Here is a 20,671-nt window from a genome sequence, read left to right as displayed (position 1 = left end):
ACCCCATGTGTGTTATTGAGACTGAAGGGGATGTTGCTTTGTTTTTGTTGCTGTCGTTGCAGTTTTATATCTTATAATGTAATTTAGGTGAACTTCCTGTTTCATTTGTATGCTTTTATTTTGAAGGCCAGTTAACCCGGCTGACAGGAAGTGGTTGTAGCTTTTGAAAACAACGTGACGGAGATAGTAATATCTTCTATGGCCCTTTCTCATTTCTCGAACTCCCCTCCTCGACTCCTATCCTCGATACTTAGTCCCGCCCACAGGAGATGCGAGCCGAGGAGAGAGGAGGGGAACCGAGGAGAGAGGAGGGGAGCCGAGGAGAGAGGAGGGGAAGCAGCAGGCGGTTAGAGAAATGAGAACTCCTCTCCTCTGAGCGGTCATTTTAAAGAGACGTCCATTAATGATGACAGGAGGCTCAGCAGCCTCTGTCTGACGGACAGATGTGTTCATGATGACTTCTATGTTTACTTTGATTCATTCACAGTGCGGTGTCATGAGACAATAACAGGCTACAGATGCGGACACACACACACACACACACACACACATATATATATTTATAGAAATATATACAATTTCAGAATAAAACAGAGCACTCTGGATATATGGATAGAGACTGGATATATCCCCCCCCCCTCTCTCTGGTCGCTACAATGAGGAAAATAAATTACGGGCCAAAAGTTTTATTTACAAGAATTAAAAGTAAGCAGAGGACGCCAAACCAACTGAGACCTGTCCGTCCGCTGCATCTACGCACTGTACCACACACACCCACACACTGTACCACACACCTACACACTGTACCACATGCACCTACACACTGTACCACACACACCTACACCACGCACCTACACACTGTACCACACACACCTACACCACACACACCCACACACTGTACCACACACCTACACACTGTACCACACGCACCTACACACTGTACCACACACACCTACACCACACACACCTACACACTGTACCACACACACCTACACCACACACACCTACACACTGTACCACACACACCTACACCACACACACCTACACACTGTACCACACACACCTACACCACACACACCTACACACTGTACCACACACACCTACACCACACACACCTACACACTGTACCACACACACCTACACCACACACACACACACACACACACACACACACACACACATACAGCTCCTAAAACAGGCTACAGCCGTTGTGTATTTTATTATGTGAAGCACTAAATGGTTTTAGAAACATCTGGACTCTTTGTTTGTAGATATCTACTAAACTAAAGCAAATAAAGAGAGTAGGCCTGTTCTACTGAGTGATATATATTATACACACTGCTCTGCTTTCTGCACGGACCTCACAGCTGTTCTCACTGTAAACATCGCGTCGCAATGAAAGCAGTTAATAAAATAATATCCAGGGGATGCATGCAGAGCTGTGATTGGCTGAGATAAGTCCGGCCGTGCGTCACGACTCTTTGAAACATCTCTGTTCCCGGAAATGCATCCACGAAGGAGCCGTGGAGGACCCATCAGTGTCTCCTCGGTTAGAGCTCCTCCAGAGAGCCTCCTCGACGCTCGGTGCTCGGTCCTCGAAGTGCATTTAGAGAAATGAGATGTCCTTCAACATGGCGCGCTGAAATTCATTTCCGAGGAGTCGAGGAGGGGGATTTGATGAAATGAGAAAGGGCCCATGTAACGGCGGAGAAAGAGAAGAACGGACCGAAGAGGCTCAAGCTCTTACATTGGGTCTGGAGTTACGAATCAATTCTAATTCATCAGTAAAGTAAAGCCTACGCCATTATCCTGAGGGAAATGCTACAATCAGTATGCGATGACAGGTTAGCTACTGTAGCTCATAGCAGATTCAGATTCAACTTTATGGTCATTACGTAGTACATGTACTAGTGACGACATGTAAGTTTAGGCATCTGACCAGAAGTGCAACATAGCAGTGCAGGCGTCTACATAATAAGAATAATTATAAATAGAATAATTATAAATAGGCTATAAACAGATGAATATATACAGTGTAAACGGCATTGACAGTAAAATATATAAACAGGTGGGTATGGGCTTGAGTCTATCAGCGGGCAGAGCTCAGCAGGGTCACAGCCCTGACCCTGAACCTGCTGGTCTTGGACCTGAGGCTCCTGAGGCGCCTCCCCGAGGGTAGGAGGGCGAACAGATAGTTTGCAAGATGAGAGGTGTCTTTGAAGATGTTGTGCGATCTGCAATGATATCGTAAGGAATCACATCGTTAAACCGCCCCAATAAAATGTCCATTTAAAGCAGGGGTTCTCAAAGTGCGGCCCGCGGGCCAATGGCGGCCCTCGGAAATGTTTCTGGCGGCCCGCGATAGTTAATGCGACACGCTGCAATGCATGCGTTATATTTTAATCCTCCATGGTCGTATCTAGTAAGAATTAGAATGGAATTTAAGAATGGTAAACCTGCCACAAACCTGGGTTGTCATTCCTAAATTCTGAATGACAGCTTGTGGAAAGTTTGCTAGACTACTGGTTGCATGGCAACTAGGCATCTCAGTAATTGGTTAGTACAATAAAGAAAGGATTTGTTTTGGAATTATTTTGTGTTCCGTTTTTTCTTGGGCGGCCCTCGATCCAATATTGGGAACCTACGTTGGCCCTCACTCATCAAAACGTTGAGAACCCCTGATTCAAAGTGAGTTTTCAGTGAGTGGCAGTTATAATCCCCAGATGTCAACAAGCGCTCCGGTCCCAGCTGGGTGCAGCACTTTATAGTTTGTCGGATACCAGACTTTTATGCAGAACTATATATTTCCAGGACACTTGTGATTCCAGAAGTGATGCGTTTCCATTATTCTGTTGGTAGAAAGTGTTTTACAGATCTGTTGAGTAAATTGAACGAATCGATTAGTCAACCAATTGTATGTGTTTTAATCCATTAATCCTTTATTTAGTCCCTGGCGGCTTCAGATGTACACATTACTACAACCATGCAGACGACATGGCATCATTAGCAACCCCTAGATCTGTAGATGTATTTACTTCACTGAAATCCCATTCGGGGCCGTTCTATTACAAGACCTCTCCCATTATCACATTTACATAACTTGCCGTTAGAAGCTCAAATTGCTACCAACATGTTTCTTAAGTCGTTACAACTGTTGCATCTGCACACTGGCACTGCAAGCAGCTGACGAATCAAAAGCAAACGCATATCTAACCTCATTAAAAGGCCGTTATGGAAAGCAATGCATCATTTGAGTTCTTGTTTTTAATTGACAATTAAAATATATAAGCTAATGTATCCATTAAGCTAATTGATCAGCACAAGGCTGCTTTTTCTGTTGGATAGAACCCATTAGAGGCTATTTATCATGCGTCTTTAATAGCTTCTCCGTGTAGCCTCAGATGCTATATTGAATTACGATATACAAGTAGAACGGCTCTGACGGGTAAAAACACATCTGGTTTTTAAGTATGTTCCTGTTTATTCCCGCACAAAACAAATGTATGTTGGACTGACACATCGGGACATCTCATCTCCACTTACAGAATATTCTACTTTGATAGATGCCATTTACAAACCACGGGCGTCTTGAGCTGTTATCGGATGTGTGGCTCGAAACAGCTTGAGCAATATGCCTTTTTACTTCATGCTTAAACATGTCTGTCTGGCGTTGTGTGGTGCAGCCTGAGCTGGCCGTATCGTGGCAGTAAGACACCGTGCTGCGCTAAACGATGCCGAGCCATTTTTAGACTGCCCCTAAACTGTGCTTAGCCGTGGTGTGTTGAGCCGGAGCAGAGCGAGGCGCTGTGAAGGTGTGATCCGAATGCTCCCGTCCCGCTGGGGAGTGCTGAGGTGGACAGGGCAGGTGTTGTGAGCTCTGAAGCCAGCCTCCACCTGCTGCCTCTGCACCACACTGGAGGTTAACCACCTGATCTGTAGGGTGGCTCGTGCACGACGGAGGATGCAAATAGAAAGGGTCTTTAACCTCTGTTGAAAGATGGAAAGAAGAAAAGATAATTCATCGGGACTGAAGAAAAAGACGATTGTTGTGCTAAAGAATCCTGACTGAGAAAAGTAATAATGACGTAACGGATGATCTGAGTCTGCAGTGGGAAACGACAACTAGTACAACAAGTACTCGGCAACTACTCTTTTCATTGGGTTCTTTTATTTGGGGTTCAGTAGATTGTCAGAATAAGTGAGAAATGGATTTAACTTCTGTTGGACAGCTGTATGCCATACATGTTTGCACACATTCACAGTAAATATGTATTCAGCATGATAGCTGTCTAACAGAAGTTAAATCCATTTCTCACTTATTCTGACAATCTACTGAACCCCAAATAAAAGAACCCAATAAAGAGAGTTGTTAAATAATAGTGAAGTCACGTTGTAATAGTGTCACGATACCAACATTTTGGTTTCGATACCAAGTCAAGAATTGCGATTCCGATTCTTTTTCGATACTTTTCTTAAAAAAAGGGAAACAATCTTAAATGTAATTATTGTGCTTTATTTCACACCAGAACCAGAACACAAACTTTGAAACAATAAATTAAACAAATGAAATAAGAACAATACATTAAATAAATGACTAGAATTTGTTTTAAATACAATTAAGCATCATCTATAAACAACTTTTTTGTTTTCCGCTTCTGGCGTCTTTTGTTGTCAACAAGCCGAGGCGCAGCGGCAGTTGCACTCCCACCTGCAGCCATGCTTCTCGCTTTCTCACATGCTCTGGCAGCTAGCGCGCACGGGAGAGGGGAGGGACTTAGAGCGTGCACGAGAGAGGGGAGGGACTTAGAGCGTGCACGAGAGAGGGGAGGGACTTAGAGCGTGCTTGAGAGAGGGGAGGGACTTAGAGAGGGGAGGGACTTAGAGCGTGCACGAGAGAGGGGAGGGACTTAGAGCGTGCTAGAGAGAGGGGAGGGACTTAGAGCGTGCACGAGAGAGGGGAGAGATTTAGAGCGTGCTTGAGGGGGGAGGGACTTAGAGCGTGCACGAGAGAGGGGAGGGACTTAGAGCGTGCTTGAGAGGGGCGGGACTTAGAGCGTGCTTGAGGGGGGAGGGACTTAGAGCGTGCACGAGAGAGGGGAGGGACTTAGAGCGTGCTTGAGAGGGGCGGGACTTAGAGCGTGCTTGAGAGGGGAGGGACTTAGAGCGTGCTTGAGAGGGGCGGGACTTAGAGCGTGCTTGAGGGGGGAGGGACTTAGAGCGTGCTTGAGGGGGGAGGGACTTAGAGCGTGCTTGAGAGAGGGGAGGGACTTAGAGCGTGCTTGAGAGAGGGGAGGGACTTAGAGCGTGCTTGAGAGAGGGGAGGCACTTGGGGAGGCACTTAGAGCGTGCTTGAGGGGGGAGGGACTTAGAGCGTGCTTGAGAGAGGGGAGGGACTTAGAGCGTGCTTGAGAGAGGGGAGGGACTTAGAGCATGCTTGAGAGAGGGGAGGGACTTAGAGCGTGCTTGAGAGAGGGGAGGGACTTAGAGCGTGCTTGAGAGAGGGGAGGGACTTAGAGCGTGCTTGAGAGGGGAGGGACTGCATGCACGGCTGCAGTGCAGGGAGTGGAAGCAGAGCGCTGAACACACACGGCTCTTATTAAAACGGCACTTTCCCCCGTCATTCTTAAAGTACCGATACTAATGAAACGGAGGAATCGTTTTTAACGGCAGGGTATCGCGGTACCTCTCAAGTATCGTACACCGTGCAACACTAAATTACAATAACTCATCTCTCTCGAGTTTTCTTTTTGAGCTTTGCCAAAAGCCACTGTGTCAAGTGTCCTTCCTGGGTTGCCGTCCGGAGTTGTCCAATATGGCGGACCATCTCGCACATGCAGGGCAGGGGGACAGATCGGGTAGTGACACCCATGATCCACCTTTCATATTATCATGGCTGCCACTTAAGTACTTCCGGGTCATTATATCCATTAGTAACCTTCCTTAGCAAAAGACGATATTAGACCACAACCTGCGTGTTGACCTTAAATGGTTTAAGAACAACAACAACAACAACAACACGCCCCTCCACACACAAGCAATGATGCATTAACAGGTTAGCTGCCGGAAACCTCGGTCCTCCGCGTCCTGCTGAGGACATACTTGGGTTTGTTTGTGTTCGCCTGTGTGATTGAGTGATTATATGTTTGCATGTGTGCACCTGTGTGGAGTGTTGGCTACTCCCCCCCCCCCCCCCCCCCCCCCCCCCACACACCCTGCAGATTGCAGGCAGTCTGCCGGTGGCTCCCTGCTGTTAGCGGCTCCGTAGTGGGCTGGAAATGGTCGGTGGAATCCCTGCTGGAGCTTTACGGATGAAGCGGGCAGATGTCTCCCCTCCTACCCCACTCTCACCTGTCTCCCCTCCTACCCCACTCTCACCTGTCTCCCCTCCTACCCCACTCTCACCTGTCTCCCCTCCTACCCCCCTCTCACCTATCTCCCCTCCTACCCCACTCTCACCTGTCTCCCCTCCTACCCCACTCTCACCTGTCAAAGTGAACACACACGCACCCAATAAACGTACCATGTACATATAGCAGCTGCTGAATATCACCGTCATCAGGCCTGAAATCAAAGTCTGTAATCAGATGCCGACTCACACGTGTGCTACACACACTCGCGTAGGAACTAGGACACACACAAGCATATAGACACGGTTAACCCCGTCTATAGGGACGCGGCTTTGAAACTGGAGGGTCGAAAGCAACAAGTCCAAGAATGGATCAAGTACGGAGAGGAATTTTGAAAGGTTTGATTCGTGGAAACTACCGAGGTGTCCTTGGAGAGGCACCAGAACCCGGCGTTGTCTATATAACAGCTGCCCACTTTCCATTCGTACTACGACGGGTAAAATGCAGAGACTGAATCTCGCATGTGACGAGAGGAATTCATACCAATCGTCCGTGTGCGTCCACGGCTGCCGGTTTGGCTCCATTTGGCTGCCTGGACTCCTCACTGAGCGCCAAGTGTCTCGGTGCCGTTAAGCACCATCTCAATGGCCCGGCATGAGTGCTCTTTGCCGGCACGCTCACCCTCCGTTAGTTGCGCTTGTTGAAGATGAGGCAGAGGAAGGTGATGGGAAAGTGGAAGGCGAGGGCGGGAGAGATGGCCGAAGAGGAACGATACAATCAGCTGATGGTGGTTAAATGCTCGTCTGGATATCACGGCGCAGATAACTCCAACTTCATTTTGTCCGATTTAACCCATTTAATGAATTAATTTTGCCACTTGTTCTCTTTCTCATCCGCGTTCCTAGTCTCTTTTGTGTGTAAACGATTTGATAAAGAAGCCACGAAGACCTCTCTCAGGGAGGAGAGGAGGGTTAGTTAAAAATAGCAGAAGTCTCTCCAGGATGGCAGGTTTTTAATTAACAATAGAGAGCGTCTGATAATCCACAGTTAATCCAGAGGAGAAGAAGAAGAGAGAGAGAAGCCATCAGCTGTTTGATGTCTGGACTACAACTCCCTCCTGGCCCTTCCTCTGCTCGCCGCTGAGCCGTTCTGCGCCGTGATATCCATAGCCCGAATGTATTCATTTTGCGAGTTTCACTTTGTCTCTGACTAACCGCTGTCTGTTCCCATTAGCGTAAATATGTGCATGCCGCTCCTCCTAAACTGACTGGGGTTCTCTTTGTGTGTGGCGTCAGCGGATAGCAGGCTGTTTGTTGAGAAGGAGCCGACTGAAAGGCCCCGATGGCTGCAGGCGTCCGCTCAGAGTCCCGTTTGAAAGGCCTGAGCTGTCGGGGAAACACTGGAGATGTCAGGCCCGCTCCGCTCTCCAAAGCGAGGCTGCTATCTAAGACGCTTTGAGCTCAGGGGGAAAGGGGGGTGGTATTTCTTCTCTCTTTCTTTCTCCACGGAGACAGAAACAAATATGTTGTTTTTTATTTGCTGCGACATAATTCAAGGAAATCCTGGCATTCAGTATTTGACACTACTACCATGAGTTAGCTCAAATAAATGAGTTGAGAAAATAACAAGCAACGAGACATGAGGAATGCAAGGCTCAGAGAAGCTTCTTTCCTGTTCAAAATGAATATTATAACCTAAGGTATTAAGGTATTTCTGACATTTTTGGAAAGTAGTTTCAGATGTGGCAATTGTGTCGGATGCGAAGCTGATATTTCAACCCAAATTCTTGGTAAAAAAGACCTTCGACTGGTCATTCCTCGTTATTGAAAAGATTTAAGTTTGTAATATAGCAAAGCTTCAACTGTGTCTTTTAAACGCAACAGATCAACATTTTCCAACTTCTTTTGTTTTCGTGCAGTGACAATTTTAAATGTGTACATTGTTCAGGAACCAGCGTATTATTAAAGCTATAATTCCAAATCTACAAACCAACAAAAAACAGTTCCTATCATGTTTAACTGACATGGCTTTGCTCGGAAGTGTAAATGGATGAAATGGAGGCAAACATGCAGTAACATTAGACCGCTTGCCCTAAAAATATAATTGATACTTGACATTATCACAAAAAGCTGTTTAATTAATGTTTTTTGCTCGTTGTTTCAGTAGTTCTGATACGGAGTGGTGAAAAGAGACTAAGCTCTCATTTATTACATGTTGCAGCTGAAGAGTATATATCTGCGGGCTTCACACGACACGTGGTCGACATAAAAGTCACACCAAGGCGCTCGGGGCGGGAGTCACTGCGATCTGTCAGAAGTGATGAAGAGATGTTAGAAGAGATTGTCGAGGAAAAGATGGATGGGGGAGGGGCTGCTAATGTTTTAGATAAAGGAGGAATATACTGTCGGCATCTTTACTCATATTACTGATGATTCTGAATCTCACTAAGGCTCTGTTATGCTACATTTAGGTTCATATCAGTATGTAGTGTCTCTACTTTAAAGAGTCCTCTCTTGCTGATGTTCAGGTGTATATCAGTATGTAGTGTCTCTACTTTAAAGAGTCCTCTCCTGCTGATGTTCAGCTGGATATCAGTATGCAGTGTGTCTACTTTAAAGAGTCCTCTCCTGCTGATGTTCAGGTGTATATGCAGTGTCTCTACTTTAAAGAGTCCTCTCCTGCTGATGTTCAGGTGTATATCAGTATGTAGTGTCTCTACTTTAAAGAGTCCTCTCCTGCTGATGTTCAGGTGTATATCAGTATGTAGTGTCTCTACTTTAAAGTGTCCTCTACTGCTGATGTTCAGGTGTATATCAGTATGTAGTGTCTCTACTTTAAAGAGTCCTCTCCTGCTGATGTTCAGGTGTATATCAGTATGTAGTGTCTCTACTTTAAAGAGTCCTCTCCAGCTGATGTTCAGGTGTATATCAGTATGTAGTGTCTCTACTTTAAAGAGTCCTCTCCTGCTGATGTTCAGGTGTATATCAGTATGTAGTGTCTCTACTTTAAAGAGTCCTCTCCTGCTGATGTTCAGGTGTATATCAGTATGTAGTGTCTCTACTTTAAAGAGTCCTCTCCTGCTGATGTTCAGGTGTATATCAGTATGTGGTGTCTCTACTTTAAAGAGTCCTCTCCTGCTGATCTTCAGGTGTATATCAGTATGTAGTGTCTCTACTTTAAAGAGTCCTCTCCTGCTGATGTTCAGGTGTATATCAGTATGTGGTGTCTCTACTTTAAAGAGTCCTCTCCTGCTGATCTTCAGGTGTATATCAGTATGTAGTGTCTCTACTTTAAAGAGTCCTCTCCTGCTGATGTTCAGGTGTATATCAGTATGTAGTGTCTCTACTTTAAAGAGTCCTCTCCTGCTGATGTTCAGGTGTATATCAGTATGTAGTGTCTCTACTTTAAAGAGTCCTCTCCTGCTGATGTTCAGGTGTATATCAGTATGTGGTGTCTCTACTTTAAAGAGTCCTCTCCTGCTGATGTTCAGGTGTATATCAGTATGTAGTGTCTCTACTTTAAAGAGTCCTCTCCTGCTGATGTTCAGGTGTATATCAGTATGTAGTGTCTCTACTTTAAAGAGTCCTCTCCTGCTGATGTTCAGGTGTATATCAGTATGTAGTGTCTCTACTTTAAAGAGTCCTCTCCTGCTGATGTTCAGGTGTATATCAGTATGTAGTGTCTCTACATGTCTCAATGTTCAAAAAGCTCTTTGCTGCAGCACCTCTTTTCACCCTCTGTCTGAAACCAGAGCCTAGTCTGCTCTGATTGGTTAGTTGGCCGCTTCTGTTGTGATTGGTCAACCGCTTAGAGATGTCCCGCCCCTATCACGTACAATGTGTTGGATCTTTAGCCAATAGAGTGTTACATAGCGATGAAAATGAAACTCCCTATGGGGGAAACAACAGGGATTTTAGCCTTTGCAGACCGTTTACATGCATTAAAACAAATATATAACACATTACAGGAAAGCGAAACCCCTAAAAAAGCATAATAGAACCAATTCCCAAAACATCAGACAAGGCACCACATATGGAAAGGGGAGAATTATGAATGATTGTGATTGTGTCCGTCTCCCTTCGTCTACAGAGTACGGCTGATGAGCTAAAAGGATGTGTCCTTGCCGTCAGTGAGCAAATTGAACCAGCAGCTAATTGAAGGGAGAAACAGATTCTAAAAGCTTTTCCTTCCCTCTTTGTGTCGTTGCAGGACAGAGTCTGGGCTACGGCTTTGTCAACTACATCGATCCAAAGGACGCAGAGAAAGCCATCAACACGTTAAATGGACTCAGACTTCAGACCAAAACGATCAAGGTAACCAACACCATGTGCAGCTTCACACGTCTCGTTAGAACAGACCAGTGAGAAGCATTGACTTCTATATAATGATTGATAAAATCATCTAAGCCGGCTTTCTTTTCCCTCTCAAAGACTTGTTGGATAAGGACGCTGTTAGTACAGGAGCTAAAGGGCATCATCAAAGAGACACGTTTAAAAACATGTGGCGGATATGCTTATTAGTTTCTTAATGTCAAAATGTAAAAGGTGACATTTTAATCAGAATTATAATTTTTTTTTTTCTGGGTTTATTGGATTTATTACATTTAATTAAAGAAAGTAAAACAATAGAGTGAAAATAATTAAGTTAAACTATAAGAATATGCAATAAAAGATCAAATATGTATACAAACATAAGATAAAGTAAATTATGGATTAAATACAATTAAAATATGTATATAAATAGCATGACTGTCCCTACAAGAATATGTTTAATTTAAAATTAAAATGTAAAGCGTCCACACGGCGGCGTGCGTTGAAGCTTGCCGGTGGGCGTGTCTGAAGCTCGACCAACAACCAATCACATGCATCTCCCGCCCCAGACACACAAGCACGCGGTTTGATTGGCTAGAGCTTGCACTGGCGTATGATTTGATTGGCTGACGCTTCCGTCGAAGCTTCAAAAGTTGAACATTGCTCAACTTTTGAAGCGAGGAAAGCGAAGCGAGATAAGCGAAGCGAGGAAAGCGAAGCGAGGAAAGCGAAGCGAGGAAAACGAAGCGAGAAAAGCGAAGCGAGGAAAGCGAAGCGAGGAAAGCGAAGCGAGGAAAGCGAAGCGAGGAAAGCGAAGCGAGGAAAGCGAAGCGAGGAAAGCGAAGCGACGCTCCCACAATGCAGTGCGGCAAAGCGTGACGTCACCCCATTCAAAGTGAACGGGCAGAAGCGTTGAAGCTTCAACGGGCCGTCAAACCTCTCGCCACCTGAACAGTTTCTTCCCCTCATCAACGAGGCCCGGGCCCCCCCACTGACACCAACTTGTATCCATCCCATAATAACATGATGCACGACATTAATGAACATCGTGTTCTTTTTTAAATGTAAATCCTGCACATTACTTCTCCACTGTATTAAATCAGCACAGCTCTCCGCTTTAAATACAGTACATGTCAAATGTAAATATTGTTATAGTCTTTTCTAAGTAGCGGTCATAACAGTCTTACTTTGACATTATCTTCTCTTGCTACGTATTCTCCTTGCTGTGTCTTTGTGTGCGCCACACACACCAAAGCAAATTCCTCGTATCAGAATCTGAGTTAAACTTATTTACCATCAACAGATCAGTCTTAATGCTTCTCGTGTTTTATCCTCTCTCGTATCCTCCACTATCGTCCTTTCTCCGCCTGCCAATATGTTGTTGTGTTTAAACTGGGCAGTAATCTGTTGCTCTGTGGTAATCCCTGGCTTCTCGCTTTCTCTAATCTAATAGGATTACCCTGTAGTCGTTAATCCCGCTTTACACCAGACAATGTGTGGCGCTGCCTGGCCATCGCTCAGCACATCCGCGCTCATGTACTGCACAGAAAGTGTTTTTGCACGACGTCACTTTTCGCCGTACTGCATTGTGGGAAGCGGAGCGGAGCTTTCCTGGCGTTTCAGGCTGCAAAAGTTGAGCAATGTTCAACTTTTGAAGCTTCTGAAGCTTTCGGTGGAAGCTCTAGCCCAGGGGTGTCAAACTCAAGGCCCGGGGGCCAAATCTGGCCCGCGACTTCATTTTATGTGGCCCCGCAAGAGCTTGCAAAGAATATAATATGTTTATTATACGGTTACATGCCACTTTACAGAAGCAGGTTGCCCTTAAACTACATGTCCCACAATGCATTTTGTTTTGTGACATGCGCACTGAAGAGACTTGCAATTATTTGCCCTGGACTTCTGCTTTTCAGACGTAAGTTATTATCCTATCCGACAATAATCCAATTCAGAGGCAATAATGTAATATAATACATTATATATTTATATAGTTACAACCGGCCCTTTGAGTGAAACCATAATGTTAATGTGGCCCGTGATGAAATTGAGTTTGACACCCCTGCTCTAGCCAATCAAACCGCTGCTTGTGTGTCAGGGGCGGGAGGTTCATGTGATTGGTTGTTGGTCGAGCTTCAGACACGCCCAGCTGTAGTGTGGACGGGCCGTTACAAGTGTGACTTAAACACTGGATTGCTCACATTGCCATACATGCACGTTCCTCTCAAAGGCAGCTTTAATGTGGAAATCCAATCAGTGTTAACGGTAAATGTAGCCTATTAGAGAAATAAACCCCTCGTTCAATCGTGCTGTATTAACCTAAAAGCTGAGTGTGCAGCTTTAAAACGTCTTCTTCCTGCTCTTGCATTAGATTTAAACCTTTATTGCCTCCAGCGGTATTTCTCTTTGAACGAACGGCACAGAAGAATATCAAAGCCAGATCAACAACCGTACATGACAGCGTAATAATATGTCACAAGCATCAGCATCTGACGTGAGGAGGAACTACAGGTCGTTTCAGATTGGATTTCTGTCTCTTTGTCGCCAGGGGATTCAGACGCCGCTCAGAAACAGAGCTGCCTTCCTCTTTGTGTCCTTGTTGCAGACTAGCTAGGATTGCAGTGTGTGGTGTGGATAAGAAGTCCTTTTGTTATTGAACAATAAATTACAAAGATAATAACTTAAACTCACAGTGGAAGAATCTGGTAGAGGACATTTATGGAATGGAAAAATGAACTATGAGAATTAGAAATCCATATTTGTCATGGAAGATGAGAGAATGGGTGTGATGGAGAACACAAAGCACTACTCATGACCCTGTGGTCAAATGTCTCGTATTATGTGATAACTTTATCCTACAATATAAGTTATTGTTTCCTCTTTTTCTTATTTGTGGATTGTTATTTAGGTATTTAATGTATTTAAATGTTAACTGCATCTCATATAGTTATGTTTTCCATATAGCCAAATAATGTTTTAAAGGGGACCTATCATGCAAAATGCCTTTTATACATCAACATGTGTCCCCGGTGTGTCGGGGAACTCACGCAGCGTCAGGAAATAAAACCCTCTCTCTTTTCCTCCGTACCCAAATCTCTAAAAACGGGGAACAACGGAGCTGATCCAGATTTGCGTCCGATATGTCGTAATATCGACCCACGGCCCAATCAGAAACGTTGCTATCAGAAACAATGCCCGACTGTTTTGGACGTAATATGGTCGGTGTTTACATTAGCATCGCTAACACTCAGAGCTAACCTGTGCTGGAGAGCATGTGTGTGAAGAAGCAGGAAGTAGAAAGGAACTCACCTTGTGGTGTAACCGGCAAGAGAGAAAGCCTTTGAGCTCCAGACTGTTTCAGATCCTTGATAATCCATGATATGGCGTTTCATCACGGCAGCATTTAGTTTAGACGGTAGCTGCCGGGTCCCGCATGAGCTCAGACCCCTCCTCTTTAAAGCTTTATCCCCAAATCAGCACTTTAGAAACAGGAAGTGAAATAGAGGGACATGAGGCATGGCTAGAATGATCCGTTTGGTATTTTGAGCAAAACACTTCATAAACATGTTTTTTTATATATCCGAGAGCTATGCTATTGCCTTTAAAATCCAAAAGTAAAAAAAGATGTTTGAATAATGAGAAATTCTGAGATTAAAGTCAGAATTGTTAAATTTTTCTTAGACTTCCAAAAAAAGTCATAATTCCAAATAAATATAAATACTTTTTTTTTTTTTTAAGACAGACTTTTATCACAGAATTATAAAAACAAACATGTATTCAGATATAAAAACAAAAATTGGCCCCAATCTTTTCTAATAACCTTACTTGGATATTCCAACGAGAGGAGGGACCACACCTCTGCAGGAGAACTAAACCATCTGGCTCAATATAGACACACTGAAGATATTCATTTCTTCACATGACACAAATAATAATAATAATACATTTATTTTGGGGGGGCGCCTTTCATAACACCTTACAGGGCATAGGGACAATATAGGGAACAATTAAAACAGTGGATTTAGTGAAGTATCAGCCGGGGTAAGACAAGACGAACAACAGGAAATGGACTATAGAAGGACACAAAAGGACACAGGGTACAGGTGGGTTTTGAACGTTGTTATGGAATCAGACATTGGACATCTTCATAAAATGTGGTTTGATTCTCACTTCATAGTATCAGCAAAACAATTCAAATGAAGTCAGCCAATATGACAAATTAAGTAAAAGAAGTGGTTTCTTTAGAGCCGGGCTCGATTAAAAAAATTAATTAGAGGCTTTGTAATTAATTAATCGAAATTAATCGCATTTTTAATCAAATATACACATTTGACCTGAGAACAGTGAGAAGCAATTTCCACGTGGATGTGGTCTACAGTCGAGTGCAGTCCAGTGAGCCAGGGAGCTGGTTATCCTCTCAGACGTGGACTGACTTACCCTGGCCCTGAAACCAGTCGTCTGGTTGAGTGTGGGTTGGGTCAGGGTGTGGTTCCTTGCACTCGGAGTCGGGCTAACGTCCACGCTAGCTGCTACATGCTAGCTGCTACATGCTAGCTGCTACATGCTAGCTGCTACATGCTTTGCATTTAGGTGATACTTTAGGCATGAACGTTAGTTGGTGCTCCAGTATAATCGGTACGCCTGAAACTCATCCAGTGAGAAACGTTCCGCTGTGCAAAAATAAGTGCGATTAAAATGCGTTAATTTTTTTGTAATTAATTAATCTTAATTAACGCGTTAAAGTCCCGGCCCTAGTTCTTTTATATATAAAGACTAGAACAAGTTATTCTTCAGCAAAAGGTCATTTACGTAGCACGGGTCTTAATTGAGTGCAGCCGTGTGAGTTCACAGATTTCCCCCGCCACACTCTCACGACACAAGTTGCCTCAAGTTGTTCTGGAGATAAAGGCGGTCTCCGTAATGACAGACGACAACTCTGCTATCGCCCCTTCACACTTCAGCCCTCTCTCCCACTACTCTCCTTCCTTTGCTTTCTGCCTTTAAATACCCGAAAGGTTTACAAGGTAAATTAAAAAAGCCAGCACGGTAATTCTAAAATTAAGTTTGCCGCTCTGTCACGTCACACCCTTCCCACTCTCTGCACTTGTGAGGAAGCGCTTGGCCCGATGATTTAAACGCTCGGGGCGATGTGTGTCTCTGTCTTTGAGTCGGTTTCCCCGCACCACGACACCTCAGATTGTGTCAGCGAGGGCTGCTTTCCTTCTGAGGTGTGAGGGAAAGCAGAATGCCAAAGGTGAGAAGAGCTCACTGTGACATGCATGCACATCATCTCACACACTTCTTCCGACTTTCCCACACACACACTCCAGTTCAGACGACACAACGACACAATACCGCTCACAGCTTGAGGAGGTGTTGATGGATTAGACATCTGGATTTGGCTGACAAGGAGAGAAAATGAGGGAGAAGAAAAGAGAGGCAGAAGGGAAAAGATCCATGCGGAGACAGAGGAGGCCAACGAGGAGACGTGTGGAAGAAAGCAGGGAAAACCAGCTGTTCCCACCCTTAAGAGTGGAGCAGGATCTCCAAGCCGTTGCTCAAGGATATGGCTGCATATGACTTTAACCTTATGTGATGGCTTATGTCTCCACATGTCAGAGGTACTGAAAGTACAGCGAGGGGAAGCTGCTCCAGTCAGCAGCAGTGGTAATGGGATTTGAGCTACTTTCGCTCGAGCAAAATCGCGTCTACGCATGAGGATGTTTGGGGACGGCGGTTGACAAGTGAAGGTTCACTAGAACAGAGCTGCTGCTGCTGGAAGACACGCGGCACGGAGCACCAGTTAGTCACCATGTGCTGCATTATAGGAGACGGTGTGTCTCTGGAGGAAAATGTAAATGACTAGGAAAAGGCGCGGAAAGCGTTATGTATGCATGTTTCTCCACATGTGCACAGGGGATAAGTGTTTCTGTAAGTGTGTGGAGATGAGGAGGCGGAGCGGTGACAGCGAGGGAAATTGTGCCGTTTAGTTTCCGTGAGTGTTGCAATGGCAAGACTGATGTGGATGTAATATGCATGTGTGTGTGTTTTCATATGCTTTCAGAGCAGCTGCTCGATGATGGCAACAATCATAATTTTAAGGATTATTTGGGGCATTAATTGTAATTGCGATTATTTATTTTTTATTTTGATATACTTTAGTAATCCCCGTGAGGAAATTGTTTCTCTGCATTCGACCCATCCTGTGTTAGGAGCAGTGTGCCGCCATTTTGAACGGCGCCCGGGGAGCAGTGTAGGGAACGGTGCCTTGCTCAGGGTCTTGGTCTTGCCGGGACTTGAACTGGTGACCTTCCAGTTGCCAAGTCCCTATCGACTTCGCCACCACTGCCCCATAAAATGCGATTATTCATTGACTTTGAAAACATCCATTTATTGGAGAAAACTAATTTGAACAGTATGTTTTTAACAGTTGATTACTTTAAGAATAACTCAACTGAAAAACAAAAACAAATTATTTAAATAAAATAAAAAAAAGTAATAATTAAAAAAAAAATCGTTTTATTTCGATTTCGTCGTTTTCGTAATCGTTGCAAGCCATAATCGTAATCGCGATTAATTAATTAATTGAGCAGCCCTAGCATGTAGTATGTTAAAAAAGCGGTTACAGTGGCAAGCGAGTATTATTTGTTAGAAATGCAGGACAGTTGCTCTGAGTGCATGTCAAAGGCTTTACTCTTAGTGTATACCTGCTTAATAAAACTAAACTGTGAAATTCAGGATCCGCACGACTGAATGGCTCTTTATGAAAATCTAAAAGGCTTTTGGTTATTTGCTAATAGGCTCATTGCTAAAAGGTTTAATTAAACGAAATAGCTTACTGAATTTGCAAACACACCATATTAACTTTTTTATTTATCCACATTTGACTCGGTATCGCAGAACCGAAAAGGATGAAGGAAGCGACTTCAAACTCTAACCCTGTTCCCCTGGCTACCCGAGCTGTCCTTTCAAAGTAAAACGCTTGCGGTTTTAATTCAAGGGAACCAAGTTTCCTCTGCCTCCGACTGGCAAACGGATCAAGTGTCATCGCTCCAGTAGTCTGCGCAGCTAAATCTTTCCCTGACAACAGTAATCTCCACGGTGAAGTGTGCTAAGAAAAGTCCTGATCCCTCCCTGGAGATACAATGACCTGCACGCCATCGGAAAGCTGGCCAAAGTACACGCATCCTTTACTCAAGTAGAAGTACACACATCCTTTACTCAAGTAGAAGTACAGATACTCGTGTTTAAAAGTACTCTGGTGAAAGTAGAAGTACTGACTAAACTTCTTTACTCAAGTCAAAGTAAAGAGGCTTTGAAGTGTACTTCAGTAGAAAGTACCCATAACTAGCAGCTGTTTTAAAGAGTACCTGACCTCCCTTTATATCAATAGAACAATAATGTCATTGTTAGCTAATGAATGTTTCCATGGTGACCAACGGCAACATGACAACGTTTCCATTGGTCCCTCTTCTTTAGAGAAGACCAGGAAGTGATGGATACACGGATCGTGTTCCAACCAATAGGCACGCAGTGACTCTGAAGAATAATGATCACGCACCAACACACATTCAGACTAAAGGAACCAGCTGTTTGGAAATGAGAGAAGTAGAAAGTACAGGTATTTGGGTTCAACATGTAAGAAGTAGAAAGTACAGGTATTTGAGTTCAACATGTAAGAAGTAGAAAGTACAGGTATTTGGGTTCAACATGTAAGAAGTAGAAAGTACAGGTATTTGAGTTCAACATGTAAGAAATAGAAAGTACAGGTATTTGAGTTCAACATGTAAGAAGTAGAAAGTACAGGTATTTGAGTTCAACATGTAAGAAGTAGAAAGTACAGGTATTTGGGTTCAACATGTAAGAAGTAGAAAGTACAGGTATTTGAGTTCAACATGTAAGAAATAGAAAGTACAGGTATTTGAGTTCAACATGTAAGAAGTAGAAAGTACAGGTATTTGAGTTCAACATGTAAGAAGTAGAAAGTACAGGTATTTGTATTCAACATATAAGAAGTAGAAAGTACAGGAATTTGGGTTCAACATGTAAGAAGTAGAAAGTACAGGTATTTGTGTTCAACATGTAAGAAGTAGAAAGTACAGGTATTTGTATTCAACATATAAGAAGTAGAAAGTACAGGTATTTGTATTCAACATATAAGAAGTAGAAAGTACAGGTATTTGTGTTCAACATGTAAGAAGTAGAAAGTACAGGTATTTGGGTTCAACATGTAAGAAGTAGAAAGTACAGGTATTTGAGTTCAACATGTAAGAAATAGAAAGTACAGGTATTTGAGTTCAACATGTAAGAAGTAGAAAGTACAGGTATTTGAGTTCAACATGTAAGAAGTAGAAAGTACAGGTATTTGGGTTCAACATGTAAGAAGTAGAAAGTACAGGTATTTGAGTTCAACATGTAAGAAATAGAAAGTACAGGTATTTGAGTTCAACATGTAAGAAGTAGAAAGTACAGGTATTTGTATTCAACATATAAGAAGTAGAAAGTACAGGAATTTGGGTTCAACATGTAAGAAGTAGAAAGTACAGGTATTTGAGTTCAACATGTAAGAAATAGAAAGTACAGGTATTTGTATTCAACATATAAGAAGTAGAAAGTACAGGTATTTGAGTTCAACATGTAAGAAGTAGAAAGTACAGGTATTTGTATTCAACATATAAGAAGTAGAAAGTACAGGTATTTGGGTTCAACATGTAAGAAGTAGAAAGTACAGGTATTTGTATTCAACATATAAGAAGTAGAAAGTACAGGTATTTGTATTCAACATATAAGAAGTAGAAAGTACAGGTATTTGTGTTCAACATGTAAGAAGTAGAAAGTACAGGTATTTGTATTCAACATATAAGAAGTAGAAAGTACAGGTATTTGTGTTCAACATGTAAGAAGTAGAAAGTACAGGTATTTGTGTTCAACATGTAAGAAGTAGAAAGTACAGGTATTTGTATTCAACATATAAGAAGTAGAAAGTACAGGTATTTGAGTTCAACATGTGAGAAGTAGAAAGTACAGGTATTTGAGTTCAACATGTGAGAAGTAGAAAGTACAGGTATTTGTGTTCAACATGTAAGAAGTAGAAAGTACAGGTATTTGTGTTCAACATGTGAGAAGTAGAAAGTACAGGTATTTGAGTTCAACATGTAAGAAGTAGAAAGTACAGGTATTTGGGTTCAACATGTGAGAAGTAGAAAGTACAGGTATTTGTATTCAACATATAAGAAGTAGAAAGTACAGGTATTTGTATTCAACATATAAGAAGTAGAAAGTACAGGTATTTGGGTTCAACATGTGAGAAGTAGAAAGTACAGGTATTTGAGTTCAACATGTGAGAAGTAGAAAGTACAGGTATTTGTGTTCAACATGTGAGAAGTAGAAAGTACAGGTATTTGAGTTCAACATGTAAGAAGTAGAAAGTACAGGTATTTGGGTTCAACATGTGAGAAATAGAAAGTACAGGTATTTGAGTTCAACAAGTAAAAAGTCATCAGGAAAATAAGTAGTGGAGTAAAGTACTGATACCAGAAACATGTACTTAAGTACAGTAACGAAGTATTTGTACTCCACTTATTCCCACCTCTGTCCCAAAGCACAAGCGCGCACAAAGAACCGAATTGACATATGGAAGCTCTAAGGCTGCTTGTTTCCCCTCAGGTGTCATATGCACGACCCAGCTCAGCCTCCATCCGTGACGCCAACCTGTACGTGAGCGGCCTGCCCAAGACCATGACCCAGAAGGAGCTGGAGCAGCTGTTCTCTCAGTACGGACGCATCATCACCTCCCGCATCCTGGTGGACCAGGTCACAGGTATCCATGGGGCTGCACCTCGTCTCTGAGCACTAACACACACACACACACCTGGTAGACAGACACTCGATACACACACACACGAGAGCCATACACTAAACCAGGGGTGTCCAAACTTTTTTCACCAAGGGTCACATACAGAAAAATATACGAAGAGCTGGGCCACTCACTAGGGGTATATTTATTTTGTTGGCTGCTCA

At 43.4% G+C, this 20,671-nt stretch overlaps 1 protein-coding gene across 7 annotated transcripts in view; it reads left to right on the top strand.

Moving 5' to 3' along the window:
- Positions 1-20,671, top strand: part of elavl4 (ELAV like neuron-specific RNA binding protein 4) — a 118,358-nt gene that overhangs the window by 61,848 nt on the left and 35,839 nt on the right. For all 7 annotated transcript variants that reach the window (XM_071202820.1, XM_034081811.2, XM_034081810.2 and 4 more), the window contains 2 exons: positions 10,557-10,660; positions 20,318-20,471. In XM_071202820.1, coding sequence (XP_071058921.1) covers positions 10,557-10,660; positions 20,318-20,471 — 258 coding nt within the window. The remainder of the gene's footprint in view (positions 1-10,556; positions 10,661-20,317; positions 20,472-20,671) is intronic.

The sequence above is a fragment of the Pseudochaenichthys georgianus genome, chromosome 4 (assembly GCF_902827115.2).
Source record: "Pseudochaenichthys georgianus chromosome 4, fPseGeo1.2, whole genome shotgun sequence".
NCBI lineage: Eukaryota > Metazoa > Chordata > Actinopteri > Perciformes > Channichthyidae > Pseudochaenichthys > Pseudochaenichthys georgianus.
This window is presented reverse-complemented; position numbering and strand designations above follow the sequence as displayed.